The sequence below is a fragment of the Ictalurus punctatus genome, chromosome 17, assembly GCF_001660625.3.
Source record: "Ictalurus punctatus breed USDA103 chromosome 17, Coco_2.0, whole genome shotgun sequence".
Classification (NCBI taxonomy): domain Eukaryota; kingdom Metazoa; phylum Chordata; class Actinopteri; order Siluriformes; family Ictaluridae; genus Ictalurus; species Ictalurus punctatus.
The window spans coordinates 2,797,326-2,814,313 of record NC_030432.2 but is presented as its reverse complement, the minus strand read 5'-3'; the positions used below and the strand labels follow the sequence as shown (position 1 = coordinate 2,814,313).

The 16,988-nt window shown below is 41.5% G+C and overlaps 1 protein-coding gene across 2 annotated transcripts; it reads left to right on the top strand.

Moving 5' to 3' along the window:
- The first annotated feature begins 382 nt into the window (after nt 1–382).
- farsb (phenylalanyl-tRNA synthetase subunit beta) lies at nt 383–14,285 on the top strand. Of its 2 annotated transcripts, none has more exons than XM_017490868.3 (17): nt 383–541; nt 1,333–1,388; nt 1,564–1,718; nt 2,298–2,370; nt 2,507–2,622; nt 2,781–2,931; nt 3,069–3,177; nt 10,389–10,459; nt 10,645–10,706; nt 11,200–11,251; nt 11,344–11,405; nt 12,487–12,694; nt 12,792–12,872; nt 13,230–13,322; nt 13,462–13,579; nt 13,707–13,859; nt 13,949–14,285. In XM_017490868.3, the coding sequence occupies exons 1-17, from the start codon at nt 484–486 to the stop codon at nt 14,098–14,100; spliced, it is 1,770 nt and encodes a 589-aa protein (XP_017346357.1). In that variant the 5' UTR covers nt 383–483; the 3' UTR covers nt 14,101–14,285. The 2 variants fall into 2 exon arrangements, with proteins under 2 accessions (XP_017346357.1, XP_053543368.1); XM_053687393.1 differs by having other exon boundaries at nt 13,651–13,859.
- Nucleotides 14,286–16,988: the final 2,703 nt, after the last annotated feature.

Sequence of the window (16,988 nt, the reverse complement as noted above, 5' to 3'; positions counted from 1 at the left end):
CTTTAAGAATACTGTTAAAATATGATATTTAAAATATATTTCAGCACTCAAATTGAGCTAGGTTTTTGTGTGAGATTATCATTTATATAATATAATATAATAGCCAAAAAATAGTGATGTCCAAAACGATTTTTGCATTAAATATGGAAACAAAATGATTAAATGACTAGTCGACTACTTTTTTTAATTAATAGTGACCTAGTAAAAAAACAATAACTAAAACATTCATTTGTTAATTCATAAATGAATGAATTAAAACATAAACACTGGTAGATGTTTCACTTGTACAAGCCTTTCACAACAGACGAGTCAATTGAAATCGTAAGATTCGAATCACTACTAACGAGTCACTCAAATGAATCGCTCTAGTGCGCATGATCGTTTCTTCGGCGCCTGCGCCGGGCGCTGTGCGGGTCACCCGCTTCACTGCGTATGCGCGTCAATCCAGCGGCGCACCGGTACTGTTAGCCGTCAGCAGGAACGATGCCGACTGTCAGCGTTAAACGGGACCTTCTGTTCCAAGCTTTAGGGAGGACATACAGTAAGTTTGTTTAATCTTCATAGTTATTCGCCTCGCCAATAAAATATTACATTATGTTACAGTCATTAAATCAAGTCAGCCGTTAGCAAGGTAGCGTTGAATGGGATAGAGCTAGGCTAGCTAAGCTAAGTAGCCAATAGCTGTCATTTAAAAAATAAACTCTTGTGGTGGAGTTAAAAGTACGTGTTAACGCGCATAATGACATTCTGTACATTTCTGGTTACTTTGAGTGTGGATTTAGAACATTAAATGTGAAATTAAAAGCCTTTTTGAGAGGTATGTTGCGGAGATTGCATCAGATTGTGTGTCCCCTCTGGGATTGGACGCTCAATTAAAGCTCTAGATATTGAAGGTAGAAATTTGTCACGCGGTGAATTATTAGGTAGAAATACGTGTGAAAATAATATATAGATCTTGTACAATGTTGTAAATTGATCATTTAACCGTCATTTTGGGAATAAGTTTGAACGGTAGCTAGGATGGTGGCTAGTGCCGTCATCAAAAAGCGCCAAGTACAGCCAGGGGCTCAGAGCACTGTCAATGATTTCTCTTCCTATTATTGTGGTTGAGGTTTTTTGTTTCTTAAAATTATTATTATCAATAGCAAGACAGCTCTGTTTGGTCTGTCCTACTAAATCTTTCTCTTTTCTAATAAAGCCAAAATTATACCTGGAATTTATCCACAAAAACAAATCTGAGAAATTATTCTAAGTGTTGTGTCTTGCTTTAACACGTTCTCAGTAAGTCTTTGGTTGAGTAGATTTTAAATTGGCCTTTCTCGTCTTTTCCAGCCGATGAAGAATTCGACGAGCTCTGCTTCGAGTTCGGCCTGGAGCTGGACGAGATTGTGAGTGATCATCGCTTCCTGGATGTACCGTACATTACTCGACTTAATGTCTTCATGGATGTTCAGCCACGTTTTTAACTATGAAGGGGTTTGAAGGGTTTGGCGTTAAGTAATTTAGTGGGAACCTGAGGTCAGTTGTTTATTGAATTTTTCTCTCTGTGTGTATGCTTTTTAGACGTCGGAGAAGGACATAATCAGCCGCGAGCAGGGCGATCAGAAAGCCGAGGGAGCCTCGGACGTGGTGCTGTATAAGATCGACGTACCGGCCAACCGATATGACCTGCTGTGTCTGGAGGGACTCGTCCGAGGGCTGCAGGTCTTCAAGGACAAGTACGACACGCATGTACATTGTGATTCACTGTAGTTCTTTTCCCTGTCGCACCTGTTTGTTTCCTTTATTACACAACGCTACTCTTGAGGTTGTTAAGGGAGTTGTTATACACGTAGTATGTTTTCAGTGTTTGAAATTTGCAAAGTGGTTTATCCTTGATACAAAATTTTTTAAAAATTTAAAAAAAAAAACAACAACCCTATTTATATGTCCATACCCCGTGGGTTTGTGAGAGTGGCCAGAGATACAACCGAGGGTGCCGATACTTTTGTTTGACCTCAAAATAAAGAGTCAGACCGCATTACTGAAGCTGGCTGTGCTGTAATGTATCAAAGAAAAATGATTCTGGTCAGCTGGTGGGTTTTTTTGTTTGTTTGACCAATCGGTGCCCTCCACTACTTGTAGCACCGCCCATACGTACCCGTTCCAAATCCAGCACTAGCACTTTTTTAACAATGTGGCTCATCTAGAAATGTCTTTCTTGTGGAAAAATGCTATAAAATGTGCAGTGTTGTATACAGTATAATGTAATTTCTAAAGGCACTCTGTATAAAGATCTCGTGTGTGTGTGTGTGTAGAATGGAAGCCCCACGTTACCAGCGTGTGAGTCCAGTGAACGGAGACCCACAGCGACTCATCATCACTGAAGAGGTGAGTTTTATCGGAAGCCTAGCCCATACCCAACATCCCATAATGCACTGCAGTATCTTAACGCTTACTCGGTCTGCACCCATAATTAGGAGTAAGTGCTCGTGGTTATTGATCGTCCTTGTATTTCCCCGTGCAGACGGCGAGCGTGAGGCCTCACGCCGTGGCTGCCGTGCTGCGGAACATCACGTTCACGCCGGAGCGCTATGACAGCTTCATCGAGCTGCAGGAAAAACTGCACCAGAACGTCTGCAGGTGAGGCAGGACGTGGCCGGAGCGCGCTACAGCGAAGAGAGTACTAACTAACACCTAACATCAGGCACACACCGGGGATCAGTTTCATTTATTTCACCTCAGTTAGTACGCTGGTCCTCCCTACTGCTGTTAGCCAATGAGAACTTGTGGAATTGCAGGAAAAGGACGCTGGTCGCCATAGGAACCCACGACCTGGACACCATCTCGGGGCCGTTCACATACACGGCTAAAGCACCGGAGGAAATCCGCTTCAGACCGCTGAATCAGAGTCAGGAGTACACGGCCACTCAGCTCATGAGCCTCTACAAGGTGAGATCTGATTGGCTGTTGCTGCCTTGAGCTATATGTCCAAGCAAAGCCCTCATTTCTGATTGGCTGTCAGGTGTCATTTGTTTTGTTATATCAGAATGTGTATATCCTAATGTGTGTGTGTATATGTTCTGTAGACGGACAACCACCTGAGACATTATCTGCACATCATTGAGGACGAGCCACTTTACCCCGTCATCTATGACAGCAACGGAGTCGTCCTGTCCATGCCTCCCATCATCAACGGTAAGACTTCACCCCGCTCTCTCTGTGTCTTTGTCTGCTCTCTGTGTCTCTGTCTCTCTCTCTCGCTCTCTCTCTCTCTCTCTCTCTCTCTCTCTCTCTGTCTCTGTCTCTCACTCTCTCTCTGGTGTATGCTGGGACTGGGTGTGGTTAGCATGAGAGCTGCGTGTGAGAGCGTTTGTCTTTCCTTAGACGCTTTAATCTTTTTTTCTCTATTATTTCTCTTTTTCTGAGTGAGTGTTGGGAGTGAGCGTGTTTGAGTTTTCGGATCCTCTTTTTTCTTAAGGTGGGGGGTTTATTTTTGTTTGTTTGGTGGAGGCGGCGGCTGCCGGCGTGGCCGGTCATCATGGCGTCAGGATTGTTGCTTATGAAAGTATTAAATCTGTGTCTAGAATGAACAGTGGCGTTGTGATTTTCCTAGACAATATGGACAAAGTAAATCAGCTAATTGTGACCGGATTAGTGATTAAAGGTTCCTACGTATCAGTTTTGTCTCTAGTAAGTAAGCTAAAAAAAAAAAAAATCATTATTTCAACTGTACTCCTGTTTCTATAAAAAAAAAAAAGAGCTCTGGAAAAAGAGCAGGAGCGATACGGTAAACTAGTGTCTCTGATAAAGATGATTCCCATCAGCTGTAAATCTCCTCACCATAAACTCGTCATGCCTTTTTGCAGACAGGTTCATATGATCATTAAAAAGAGTGACGAAGAATTGAACTTGGTGTTTAAGTTTAAAATCGATGATTTTGACTATACCGTGCATGTAACATCAGAAACAATGAAATGTTTTGGGTGTGGCGCTGTAGGACATGTGATGCGGTCATGCCCGGAGAGAGTAGGTGAGAGCCGGCCGTCAGAGCCGAAAGCGGAGCCTCGGTACCGGACGAACCGCAGGGAATCATTCAGGCCTCGCAGGAGGAAACCCGAGACGATAGCGATCAGGAGAATGAGTTGACGGGAAATTTGGCACGTGAACAAAAAGAATAAGATGGTTTAGAAGCGGACGTAAATGTTGGTCACACCGCGACTAGAGTAGCCGAGTCAGTGTTGGCTGACGAGGAAGATGTTTTAATGGATGTTGACCTTTCCAAATTATCCACCAAGAGAAAAAAACAAACCAAACACTGAACAAGTTCCAAAAGTGTCAAAGACGAATCCAATGAGCTGTTCGTGTGGTTTTGTAAACATGCAAGAGGATGAAAGTGGAGACGCACAGATGGCGGTGGAGGGTGCTTACTCTTTCACCAGTCGTTTTTACATAGGACAAAAGGCATGAGATCAGTTAAATTGATAAGTTTTTCACCAGATTTAAAATTGTTAGACCGTTTATGAAAAACACAGAATGTCAACCAAACTTCACCGACCAAGAAGTGTTTCATCTCAAAAAACTGATTACAAAAGTTACAGAGCAAATAGTGAATGATGGTTAAGTGTCCCATGTTTTGCTTTTCCTTATCGTGTGTTAACTTCTCTGTTTTATTTAAACGCAGCTTTACATTAATGTGCGACGTAAAGCTGGGATCTTTAAACGTTAACGGTGCCAGAGAGGATGTGACGAGAGCGTCCCTTTTCAGTTTGTTTAAGGTTAAGAAACTAAACGTCATCTTCTTAGAAGAAACGCACAGTACAGCTGATGATGAAACTGCATGGAAGAAGGAACGGGACGGGGAAGTTTTTCTCAGTCATGAGAGCTGGTGGAGTTGGTATCTTGTTTTCGAGAGACTTTTCACCCATCTCTTGTGTAACTGGAAATCACTGAGGGTCGTCTGTTAAAAATACAAGCTGTGTTTGAAAATGTCAAATAGATTTTTATCAATGTATCTGTGCCAACTGAAAGGGTGGGATTTGTTTTTTTAAACACTGTAATTAGTAATGGTGGTGATTTTAATTGCACTGCAAATACACCGTTAGGAAGAAACCTCCCAGAACCACATGGAGCTAGCAAGGGTGTGTTGTTAAATTAAACGCGGCGAATTGTCTATGTGATGTTTGGAGGCTCTTTCATAGCACTCAGTGTCAATATACTTGGGCTCGTGTAAAAGATCAGTCTGTGTCTTTGGCGAGGCTTGATAGACTTTACTGCTTCACACATCAAAGTAACGTACTTAAAAACTTTAAATACACCCAGTCGGTATTTCAGATCATTCCCTTGTACAAGTTTCTAGCTTTGTCAAGGATGTGAAATGGGAGATGTGAGAGATGTGTCTCTCTCTGTCTGTGTCTCTCTTTCTCTGTCTCACTCTGTGTCTGTCTCTCTTTTTCTCTCTCTGTCTCTCTCTGTCTTTCTCACTCTCTATCTCTTTCTCACTCTCTCTGTCTTTCTCTCTCTCTCACTCTCTTTCTGTCTGTCTCTCTCTCTGTCTTTGTGACTCTGTCTTTCTCTCGCTCACTCTCTGTCTGTCTTTCTCTCTGTCTCTCTCTGTCTTTCTCACTCTCTGGTGCTTTCTCTCACACTCTCTCTTTGTCTCTCACACTCTCTCTCTTTCTCTCTCTCTCTCTCTCTGTCTTTCTCACTCTCTGGCGCTTTCTCTCTCTCTCTCTTTCTCTCTCTCTGTGTCTTTATCACTCTCTGTCTTTCTCTCTCTCACTCTCTGTCTCTCTCTCTACAGTGCATCCGGAAAGTATTCACAGCGCTTCACTTTTTCCACATTTCGTTATTTACAGCCTTATTCCAAAATGGATTAAATTCATTATTTTCCTCAAAATTCTACAAACAATACCCCATAATGACAACGTGAAAGACGTTTGTTTGAAATCTTTGCAAATTTATTAAAAACAAAAAAAAAGCACATGAAAGAACAGAGTCTCTCTGCGGTAGACTGTACACAATAAAGCAAATTAATGACTTTCTAGATTAAACTAAAGGAGCTCGGAAACCACAAATTGAGACCTTTTTCCCCGATTTAACGCGCTTCTTAGTGTCCTGTAAAACTGCAATGAATGAAGCAACTGACGAAGAACTTGGCATGCAGAAGCGTTATCGCCTCCAGAAAATAATAAGAAAGGTAAAAGGTATGATTAACCGTAAGGTGAAGAAGGTTTGAATATTTTGTTGTAATGAAGAGAAAAGGTAATGGAACCTGTGTTGCGATGTCATTCATCGTTTATTTAATAGTCAGCATCATGGCATCCTTAAACTTTGGATCTTTGAACGTTAACGGATGTCGTGGTGCTGAAAAACGATGCGCTTTGTTGGATTTTTTGAGTTGGAAAAAAGCAAGTGTAGTTCTTCTGCGAGAAACACACACAGATATGAATAATCCGGTGCAATGGCTAAGTGAGTGTAAGGGTAAAGCCACTGGAGAAGAACATCAGAGAAAAAAAGAATATAAATCATCTTAAATTGTCAAATGGGAAAGAAACAATGGAAAAGAAAGAAATTTTTTCTCAAACTCTCTCTTTTTATGAAGAATTATTTACTGCACAACCCTGTGACCTTGGAGCAATTAATCAGCTTTCAGATGGACTGCCGCATCTGGGAAAAGAAGGTAAAGCTGTATTGGAGTAACCTTTGTCTTTTCAAGGGTTAACCGAAGCTGTCCAGCAGCAATCTTAAGGAAAATCACCAGGATTGGATGGTTTGACTTCTGAATTTTTACAAAGCCTTCTGGTCCCTCATTGGACAGGATTTGTATGCTGTGTTTCTTGAAAGCTTTGAATCAAAAATGCTACCCCTCAGTTGTGGAAGCGCTGCAAGGATTTGCAGTTCCAGCATCTCACCTTTTAAACACACCAATGGTGAAACTAACAGCATATGCAGATGACACGACAGTGATCATTAGATCGGAAGATGATGTTAAACATCTAACCTCATGTCTCAACGTCTTTCAGAGTGCTTTTTCCGCACAGATCAATTGGGGGAAAAAACTGATACTTTGTTATTAGGCCATTGGTCAAACTAAAAGCCACCTCAGCTTCCACAATTGGGAATGACTTGTAGAAAAAGTGACAGGCAAGCTCCAGAGATGGAAGTGGATTCAAGCCCAGCTTTCCTACAGAGGCAGAGTGTTAGTAGTGAACAATCTAGCCGCCTCAATGCTGTGGCATCGTCTAACAGTGTTGGACCCTCCAGAAGAGCTTTTGTCACAACTTCAAAAAGCCTTTGTAGACTTCTTTTGGGGTGGCCATTATTCGCTTCCCCCGGGGGTACTGTGTCTCCCTGTCATCGAGGGCGATCAAGGATTAATTCATTTAATTTCTAAGGTGAAAGCCATGAGGTTACAAACCGCCCAAAAATTGCTTTACTTGCCAGACTCTGTACCGTGGATTAGCTTTGGCCTTGCCATTGTAAGGGGAAAAAACAAGATGGATTTTGCTAAACAAATGTGTGTGATTTCAGGAAATGTGGTGAAAGACATGTTTAAGATAAAGTTTTATGGGATCTGTCCTTGAAGCTTGGGGGTCAGAGCGAAAAGAACATTTTGGTTTTGATGAACCACTTCTGTACAATCCTTGGTTCTCCTAAAAATGCACTATGTCTAAAACCGATATTTCTAACTGTGTTTTAGCTGGGGTAACTAAAGTTGGGAACCTGTTTGATTTGACAAATAGTGTTTTTCAGTACAGAATCTAACTAGAGAGATTGCAGGTAGATCAGAGAGAATAGTCGGGATCATATTAAAGATTTTGTGGGAATATATAACCGATTTTATGTCTGGTAATAACACAAAGGTTCCTTTTCCAGAAGTGTACCTAACTCCACAGGTAGATCAATATGGAAACAGTAATGGAGACAATGTAAACATGTTGTTCTTTTAAAGGCTTGCAAAGTCTTCTGATTTCTATGGTGAACAAACAAAATGTCTATAGTTCCTGTGTGAAGTCCTACTTTGTCGGACGTCTAAGAGGGAGGAGGGATACAAAATGGAGGACTCCTCTCTTAGAGTCGGAAAATAAAGAACCTTCATGGCGGATATTGTATAGAAACCCTCTACCAAAAAGGTCTGGTGATTTACAGTGGCGGATTTTACATTGTGCATTACCAACAAAAGTGTTTTTGTTTAAATGTAAATATTCGTCCTCCCCACTGTGCACTTTGTGTAATGAACTCGATACTGTGTTTCATGTCTTTTGTGATGACGTAAATTATCTCCGCTCTTTATTCTTTTGGATAAAATGTTTTGTAGTTTAGGGATAATTTTTTTTCGAAAATAGTGTTTATTTATGGGTGTAGATATTCTCGCGACAGGCAGGAAATCTGTACCTATTAGAATTTTTCGATTGTTCAAGCAAAATTAGGCATTTGGACGGCTTATAAAGTGGGATTGGAAGGACAAGAAGTCAACCTGGTTAAATTATTTAAGGCCTTGGGTGAGTCTAGGATTAGATTAGAGGATGAATTTTATCAAATGAATAGTAATCCTCCGATGTTTGAGAAGAAATGGTGTGTAAACAAAGGGGTGACTTTTATAGGAGGTGAAGATCTCTTTTTCCAACTGTTAATGGGTCGTTAAAACAATGTCTTTTGTACGTTAAAGTTTTTTAATTGTGGAATAAATTATATTTTTAAAGTAAAAAAAAAAAAGTCTCTCACTCTCTCTGTCTCTCACTTTCTCTCACTCACTCTCACTCACTCTCTGTCTCTCTCACTCTCTCTCAGTCTTTGTTTCTCTCGCTCTGTCTTATACTCTCTGTCTCTCTCACATTCACTCACTCTCTCTCACACTCTCACTCTGTCTCACTCTCTCTCACCCTGTCTCTCACTCTCTGTCTCTCTCACACTCTCTCTCTCTCTCTCACTCACTCTTTGTTTCTCTCACTCTGTCTCTCACGCACTCTCTCTCACTCACTCTCTCTCTCTTACTCTGTATCTCACACTCTCACCCACTCTGTCTCACTCACACTCTCTCACTCTCTGTCTCACTCTTTCACTCTGTTTCTATCACTCTCTGTGTGTCTCTCTCACACACTCGTACTCTCTCACTCTCTCTCACACTCTGTCTCACACTCTCTCTCATTCCGTCTCTCTCTCACTCTGTCTGTCTCACACTCTCACTCTCTCTCTCACTCTCTCTCCCTTGCTCTCTCTCTCTCACTCTCCGTCTCTCTCTCACTCTTTGTTTCTCTCACTCTCTCTCTCACTCACACTCTCTCTGTGTCTCTCTCTCACACTCTCCCTCACTCTCTGTCTCACTCTCTCACTCACACGCTCTCTCTCACACTGTCTCTCACTCTGTCACTCTCACACTCACTCTATGTCTCTCATGCACTCTGTCTCTCTGTATCTCTCTCTCTCACTCTGTCTCTTTCTCTCTCACACACTCACTCTCTGTCTCACTCTCACTCTTTCTCTCACACTCTCTCTCACTCTGTTTCTATCACTCTGTAACTTTCACTCTCTCTGCCTCTCTCTCTCGCTCACTCTGTCTGTCTAACATTCTCTCACTCTGTCTTTCTCACACTCTCTCTCACTCTGTCTTTCTCGGTCTCACTCTCTGTCTCTCTCTGTCTGTCACAGTTCACAGTTTGCTTTATTGGCCTGACTTTTAACAATGTCAGCAAAGCAAAGTAATACAGAAGTTCTATATACAAACAGTAACAACAAATACAGGAATGGAAAGACAGTAATGAATCAAATAAACATAAGACATGGATAAACATTCATTGAATTAACAGAAGTCGTACAGGAAGATATGCAGTATTTGATTAATTTATAAAAATGGCATTATAAACATACACACATATGAACTATTATAATAGACAGTGTTAAGATTAGATTAGTTTAGATTAGATGTGATTTGTGTTTCATTTATGATGAAGAGTGGATAAGAACTTAACTGCTGCCTCACTCTTTTTTCTCTTCACCAGTCTCTCTCCCTCTCTCCTGCTTCTTCCTTCTCTCCTCCGTTCTGTCTTTCCTTTGCCTGTCTATCACGCTATTTCTCTCCTTCGCCAATCTCTCTCACCTGCTTCACCTTCTCTTCTCTGAAAATTACTTGGTCTAAATTCATTTGTCTATCTCTCTCTTTCTCTCCTTCACCAGTCCCCCCCCCCTCTCTGTGTCTCTCTCCCTCTGTCTCTGTGTCTCTCTGTTTCTGTCTGTCCTTCTCTCTCTCACTCTCTCTCTCGGTCTCTGTGTCTCTCTCTCTCTCTCTCTCTCTCTCTCTCTCGGTCTCTGTGTCTCTCTCTCTCTCTCTCTCTCTCTCTCTCTCTCTAATACATGTCATGTGTATAATGTGTATAAAGTGGTGTTTGGATGCTGTGTCTCTCTTGCAGGTGATCACAGCAAAATTTCGGTCAACACGAGGAACGTTTTTATCGAGTGCACAGCCACGGACGTCACTAAGGTGCGATTTCATAAATATCATAATAGTATCACGTGACGCCGTTTTTTGAGTAAATGTTATCGAACGTACTGAAGCATGTCAGGTTGTTCCTGTTGTTTGTAAGGTGATTTAATCTAAAATATAAAAGCTCACATGTCCTCTAAAGCCGTGTACAATAGTGTGTGCGTTTGTGTGTGCGCTTACAGGCAAAGATAGTACTGGACACGATCGTGACCATGTTCAGCGAATACTGCGACGAGCCGTTCACGTAAGTCTCCTGCGTCAGTAACAGTACAGCGGCATGCACGAGCACTGATCCCCGTTTCTACGTTTTGTAGAGTTATAACGTGGAACTCGAGTGAAACTGAATCGATTATGTGTCATGAATCAGGAGGGGAAAGTGCAGCTGTGAACTCGATGCTGCCTCCACCTTGCTTCGCTGTGGATGTAGTGTTCTCAGTGAGAAAAGGCTCGACATATCGTTTTCCAAACAGGGTTTTATTTCTTTTGCTACCTTTAAAGCCCAGCTTTGTGGATTATGTGTATTTTCCCGTGAACAGCTTCTCCCGTGTGAGCTGTGCATCTCTCCAGAGTTATTCAGTTGCTGACTAATGACTGATGTCTCTGACTAATGTCCTCCTTATCGATTTTCACTACCTATATTGATCCCTGATTCATGACGTATAATCCCAATTACGATATTATGCATAGATATGTAGACATGTAAGCATTGTATAATTAATCTGCTCTCTCTCGCTCAGGGTTGAGGAGGCGGAGGTGGTGTATCCTGATGGCAGGATGTTCTCCTATCCTGTATGTATGCATATATTTTTTTCATAAATATCCTTGGTTTTTATGCTTCACATTGACCGTCCATTGTTGACCTTTGACCTTTTGAACCGCAGGAGCTGGCCTATAGGACGGAAACCCTTTCAGCAGACTTCATCAACCGCAGAGTTGGCATCAGGTGAGACACACACACACACGCACACACACACACACATACGCACACACACATACGCACACACACCATATATATGTATATGTATGTGTATATTAGGGATGTCACGATATCAAAAATCTAGTAGACGGTACCGATACCACCAAAAGTACACGATAGTTGATACCATGGTGTGGTTTAAAATAAATAAATATTTATTTATTTATTTATTTATTTATTTATTAAATAAAATTTAAAACTCCTGGAGGACATCCTCCTCTGGCTGATACTGGCAAAAAGAGAGAGATTTTAGTTATAAAACACTGTCTGACAATGACTAATAACAAGTGCTAAGGTGCACTCCTAAATGCACACGTAAGCGCACACACACACACACACACACCCCTTATACTCTGAATGCAAGCATTAGTTTAAATTCACTGATATGGTGGCAGCCCAAAAAGATTTATTAAAAGCATGAACATGTGAATAATTATTAGTGACATGAGGCTACATTTAGCTGACAGGACACGGGCTGAATGGCGATGCATGGTGGCCCATTAGGAGGTAGTGTATAACACTGCAATGTGTTAGCATCGTTAACAAATAACTGGCTATCGCAAACATTACATGGAGCATAAGGTTAGCTGGTTTCACGGCTACAATGCCAGTTGCTTCAAACGAACATAATATAGGACTGGCTTTCAGGTGCTTCGCCAAATTCCAGGTGTTTCCTCGCTTTGTTTGAAATCGATATTGAGCTATAGCATCGGTTGCACACTGGCAACCACTAAACTTGTTAAACTAAGCTAAACTTCTGTAGTTTTTCCCATGTACTTGTAGGCATTTTTCTTCAACACTTGTGGACCGACTAAAACTCTTGCGCATATTTGTGCCCCCTTCAGTTCCGGAAGAATCGCAAACTTGATACCATCATTAGAATCGGTACCAATGGTACTGCAGGAAAAACAAGTCCGGTCACGTTTTAACAATGTTGGTACCGAAGTATCGGTTCTCATGAAATCCCTAGTGTCTATGTATCTCTCTCTCTCTCTCTCTCTCTCTCTCTCTCTCTCTCTCTCTCTCTCTCTCTCTCTCTTTCTCTCAGTGAGACAGTTGGCAGCATCGCCCATCTCCTGACCCGGATGTGTCTGAAGTCGGAGGTCACGGGCGAAGCCGATCAGATTCAAGTAGAAATCCCGCCAACTCGCTCCGATGTCATTCACGCCTGTGACATCATGGAAGACGCCGCCATGGCATACGGTTTCAACAACATCACCAGGACAACGCCGCGCACCTACACAGTCGCCAATCAGGTAGGAGAACCAGCATCACAACGGCCAGTCAGACACGATCTGCTGAATGTATGCACAATTAAATAATCCTGATCTCTGTGTGTGTATGTTTGAACAGCTCCCTCTGAACAAGCTGACTGAACTGTTGAGGTCAGATCTGGCAGCAGCAGGATTCACTGAAGCTCTCACCTTCGCCCTGGTACACACACACACACACACACACACACACACACACACACACACACACACACACACACACACACACCATCTATCTCCAACATGGCTTTCATGTTCCATGCAAATCCACGTAATCACAAGTTACAGCGATTTGAGTACACTGAGTGTGTGGCGCCATGTTGTTTATAAATCTCAACTTTACTGAAGATAGTTTTTATTTTATTTTATTAAGATTCTGTTGAATACCTCCTCATAATCACTTTTGTCGAGATGCACCAACAATCCTAGGACTGGTCCCCAAAAGTGCTTGGACCCCTAGAAAAAAAAAAAAAAAAAAAAAAAGATCTGTACATTTCTCTTCCTCTTAACCCTGTTTCAGTGTTCTCGAGAGGACATCGCGGACAAACTGGGAAAGAACATCACCGAGATGAGAGCCGTACACATCTCCAACCCTAAAACCGCTGAATTCCAGGTAACACACACGCGCATAATAGTTATGTTATGCTTTGTCGGAAATATAATGCGATAGCTCTATGATGTTTCAAAGGCAAATATTTCAGTATAAACAAATGCTGTATTATGCAGCCGTAGTCATTAGTGCGTGTGTGTAGGTGGCGAGGACTACACTGCTGCCCGGGCTCCTGAAGACCGTGGCTGCAAACAGAAAGATGGCGCTACCGCTCAAATTATTCGAGATCTCGGATGTGGTGCTGAAGGACGAAGACAAAGGTGTGTGTGTGTGTGTGTGTGTGTGTGTGTTTTCAAAGAATGATTATTTAACATAGGAACTTTGATACCAGGATACGGTGAGGAGAAATTCCACACAGTGCACTTTGTGTGTGTGTGTGTGTGTCAGATGTGGGAGCACGTAACAACAGACGTCTGTGTGCGGTTTACTACAACAAGACACCGGGCTTCGAAGTCATCCACGGCCTCCTGGACCGGCTCATGCAGTTGCTGGACGTCAAACCGGGTCGTAACCATGGCTACCACATCCAGGCATCAGAAGGTGAGTGACTCCTGGATTTGTATGTTTTTAACATCTTTTTATAAAGACTAATAAATAAAAGACATTTTCTCTCTCTCTCTCCGGCTCAGACTCCACCTTCTTCCCGGGCCGCTGTGCTGAAATCTTTTTCGGCGGGAAAAGCATCGGGCGCCTCGGCGTCCTCCACCCCGACGTCATCAGCGCCTTCGATCTCACCCTGCCTTGCTCTGCACTCGACGTCGACATCGAGCCCTTCCTATAAAGTCTCTACTTAAATCACACCCACACAGTGAACTTTACATGCTGTTACTGACGCATCCTGTAGCTCCGCCCATATCGGGATGTAGTAGGTGGAGTCTTCTCTCTGTCTTGCGTTTAGGGTGAAGGGCACGACTCTGTCTCTCTCTTCATGTAATCATTAATAAACAGATATCTCTATGTACTTTGCATGGGTGTATTATTGTCATCACTTATACACAAAACAAACAGCAGTTATGTTTTAAATGATACCTTTTCTCCCAAGAATCTCCAAAAAGACTAGAAGAAGAAATTCTTGGGGGAAAAGGTATATTTTTAAATGAACAACCAAGTAACACCCAATGTGTTGAGTATTTGGGCTCAACTTGGGCTGTTGAGGATGTACCACAGGTGTGTGTGTGCGTGTGTGTGTGTGTGTGTGGTAAACCATAGTGTACAGCTAGACAAGATCGTAAAGCAGTAGGTGTGTTTGCTGCATCTCGACACTTGATTATCCTAGTTAACCCTTTACTCTATGCAGATCTCACGGACACAAACTCGCCAGGCTTGGTCATTAGACAGGTGTAATTAACTAATACTATTTACATGGCCGCCCATGCTTGCCCTTTTCTTAAAACGTACTTCCTTTGCTCCCCAAGGATCTGCACACGCTTAATTATAATAATCGGCAAGCAATCAGCAGTCGATCGAGGCATCACGAGTCTCTTGGCACCGTAAAATTAAATTTGTAAAAAAAAAAATTTTGATTTAAAGATTATGATTTCCAGGATAATGGTGGACAATTTGTCATTCCGTACTCGTACAATTTGTTTTTAATCAAATGACACGCCGTCTCTCTGACTTCCATCCATTCATCCATCTTCTATACCGCTTATCCTTCCTTCAGGGCCACGGGGAAACCTGGAGCCTATCCCAGGGAGCATGGGGCACGAGGTGGGGTACACCCTGGAAAGGGTGCCAATCCATCACAGGGCACAATCACATACACACTCACACACCCATTCATACACTACGGACACTTTGGACATGCCAATCAGCCTACCATGCATGTCTTTGGACTGGGGGAGGAAGCTGGAGTATATTTGGGCTGTAATACATTTATACTATTTATTTTTTATATATATATATATATATATATATATATATATATATATATATATATATATATATATATATATATATATATGACATGCCAGCCAAAAAAAAGAGCCTTCTATGAATATGCAAATTGCGAATGCCCCCTTTCCAGCACGCACAGCCCACATTCCCAGATGATGAACTGGCTTTTCATGTTCGCTAAACTGAGGGGAAAAAAATGTGCCTACTCTAATTTGGTACACCCAAATTTATTTGCTTTTCTCAAATTATATTGAAGATTTGCTTCAAACCATAAACTGTGATTTTAATATTACTCAAAAATATTTATTTTCCCAAAGACAAACATTTATTTATTATTTATTATAAAGACTATACACCATTTTTTTAAAAATGTTACAACTTGGAATAACCTAGTATTTAATATTACATATAGCTTAAGTACAGTTTTTTTTTTCTTCAATAAACTAATTAATTAAAAACAGGCAATTTTATTAACTTTCTGTAGAAACTATCATTTCTAATTATACTTTAATCAATATTTCGATTTTCTTTAGAAACAATCTAACATGTTAATGTAGGTCAATATAACAATTAAAAAAACATTTTTTTTTACTACTTAAATTTCACCATAAACAAAAGCTAAATTATAATACAAAAGTCGAATTTTCACTTAAGCTAAAACTAAAAATATTTTGTTAGTCATCGTTTAATTTAGTTTACTTACTATAAAGAAAGACGAGTATTCTCTTCAAAAGACCTTAATGTTTATTGGGATGTCTTTTTTTTTTTTTTTTTTTTAATATGCATCACCTATTCTGTTATGTACTAACAATTATTTTTTTTAAACTCCAAAAATATAAATAAATCCCCTAATAATTTCTGCAGTCAGTACAGCTGTCCAGTATATGTTTTACATATCAACACTTGTTGAGGAAACAAAACCCGGTGCTCTCTAAGCTATGGGTTTAGCTGCTACAGAGCCATGCAGAGTTTTTACATTATTTTTTCTTATGCTCTGCTCATATTATATTCATGTAAACTGGAACTCATATAGACATTTACACTTCATTGTTTGTTACTGTTTCAGTTTCAACCCCTTTACTGGTTTAAAAATCATAATAAATTGGTGTACACATATTTATAATTTTCCCTCACGCTGACTGTGAGCTTTCATTTGGCAGAATTGAGAACTGTCAGCCAATAAGACCGAGTATTTTCACATATTTACCTTTACCTTTACTCGGCTAAAATTACATGAAACTTTTCAAATAAACACCAACTTTTCTTACTTAAAACATGTTCAATTTGTGCAATATATTACTACTGTAAGGGAATTAGCCCGGGGAAGGGCGGAGCACAGACCCACAAGAGACAGGTTTATTCAAAACGGGGGTTTTATTTGTCTGTGTGGGAGCTGTCTGTAGTGAGGAAGTGAGTGTGTGTGAGTGTGAGGGGTTTTGTGGGGGTGTGGCTGGTGTCAGGCAGGCCTCCCGGAGCTCCTTCAGGACCTCCCCTAGATGAAACAGGTGGTCTGCCCATGTGGAGGAGTGGATGACTACGTTGTCCAGGTAGGCAGCTGCAAACATGCGGTGGGGCTGCAGGAGGATGTCCATCAACCTCTGGAACGTTGCGGGTGCCCTGTGTAGCCCAAAGGGGAGAACCCGGTACTGCCAGTGGCCGGTGGCCGTGCTGAAGGCCGTCTTGGGTCTTGTGTCCGGCGCTAGCGCAACTTGCCAGTAACCTTTGGTCAGGTCCAAGGTAGATATGAACCGGGCCCTCCCCAGTCGCTCCACG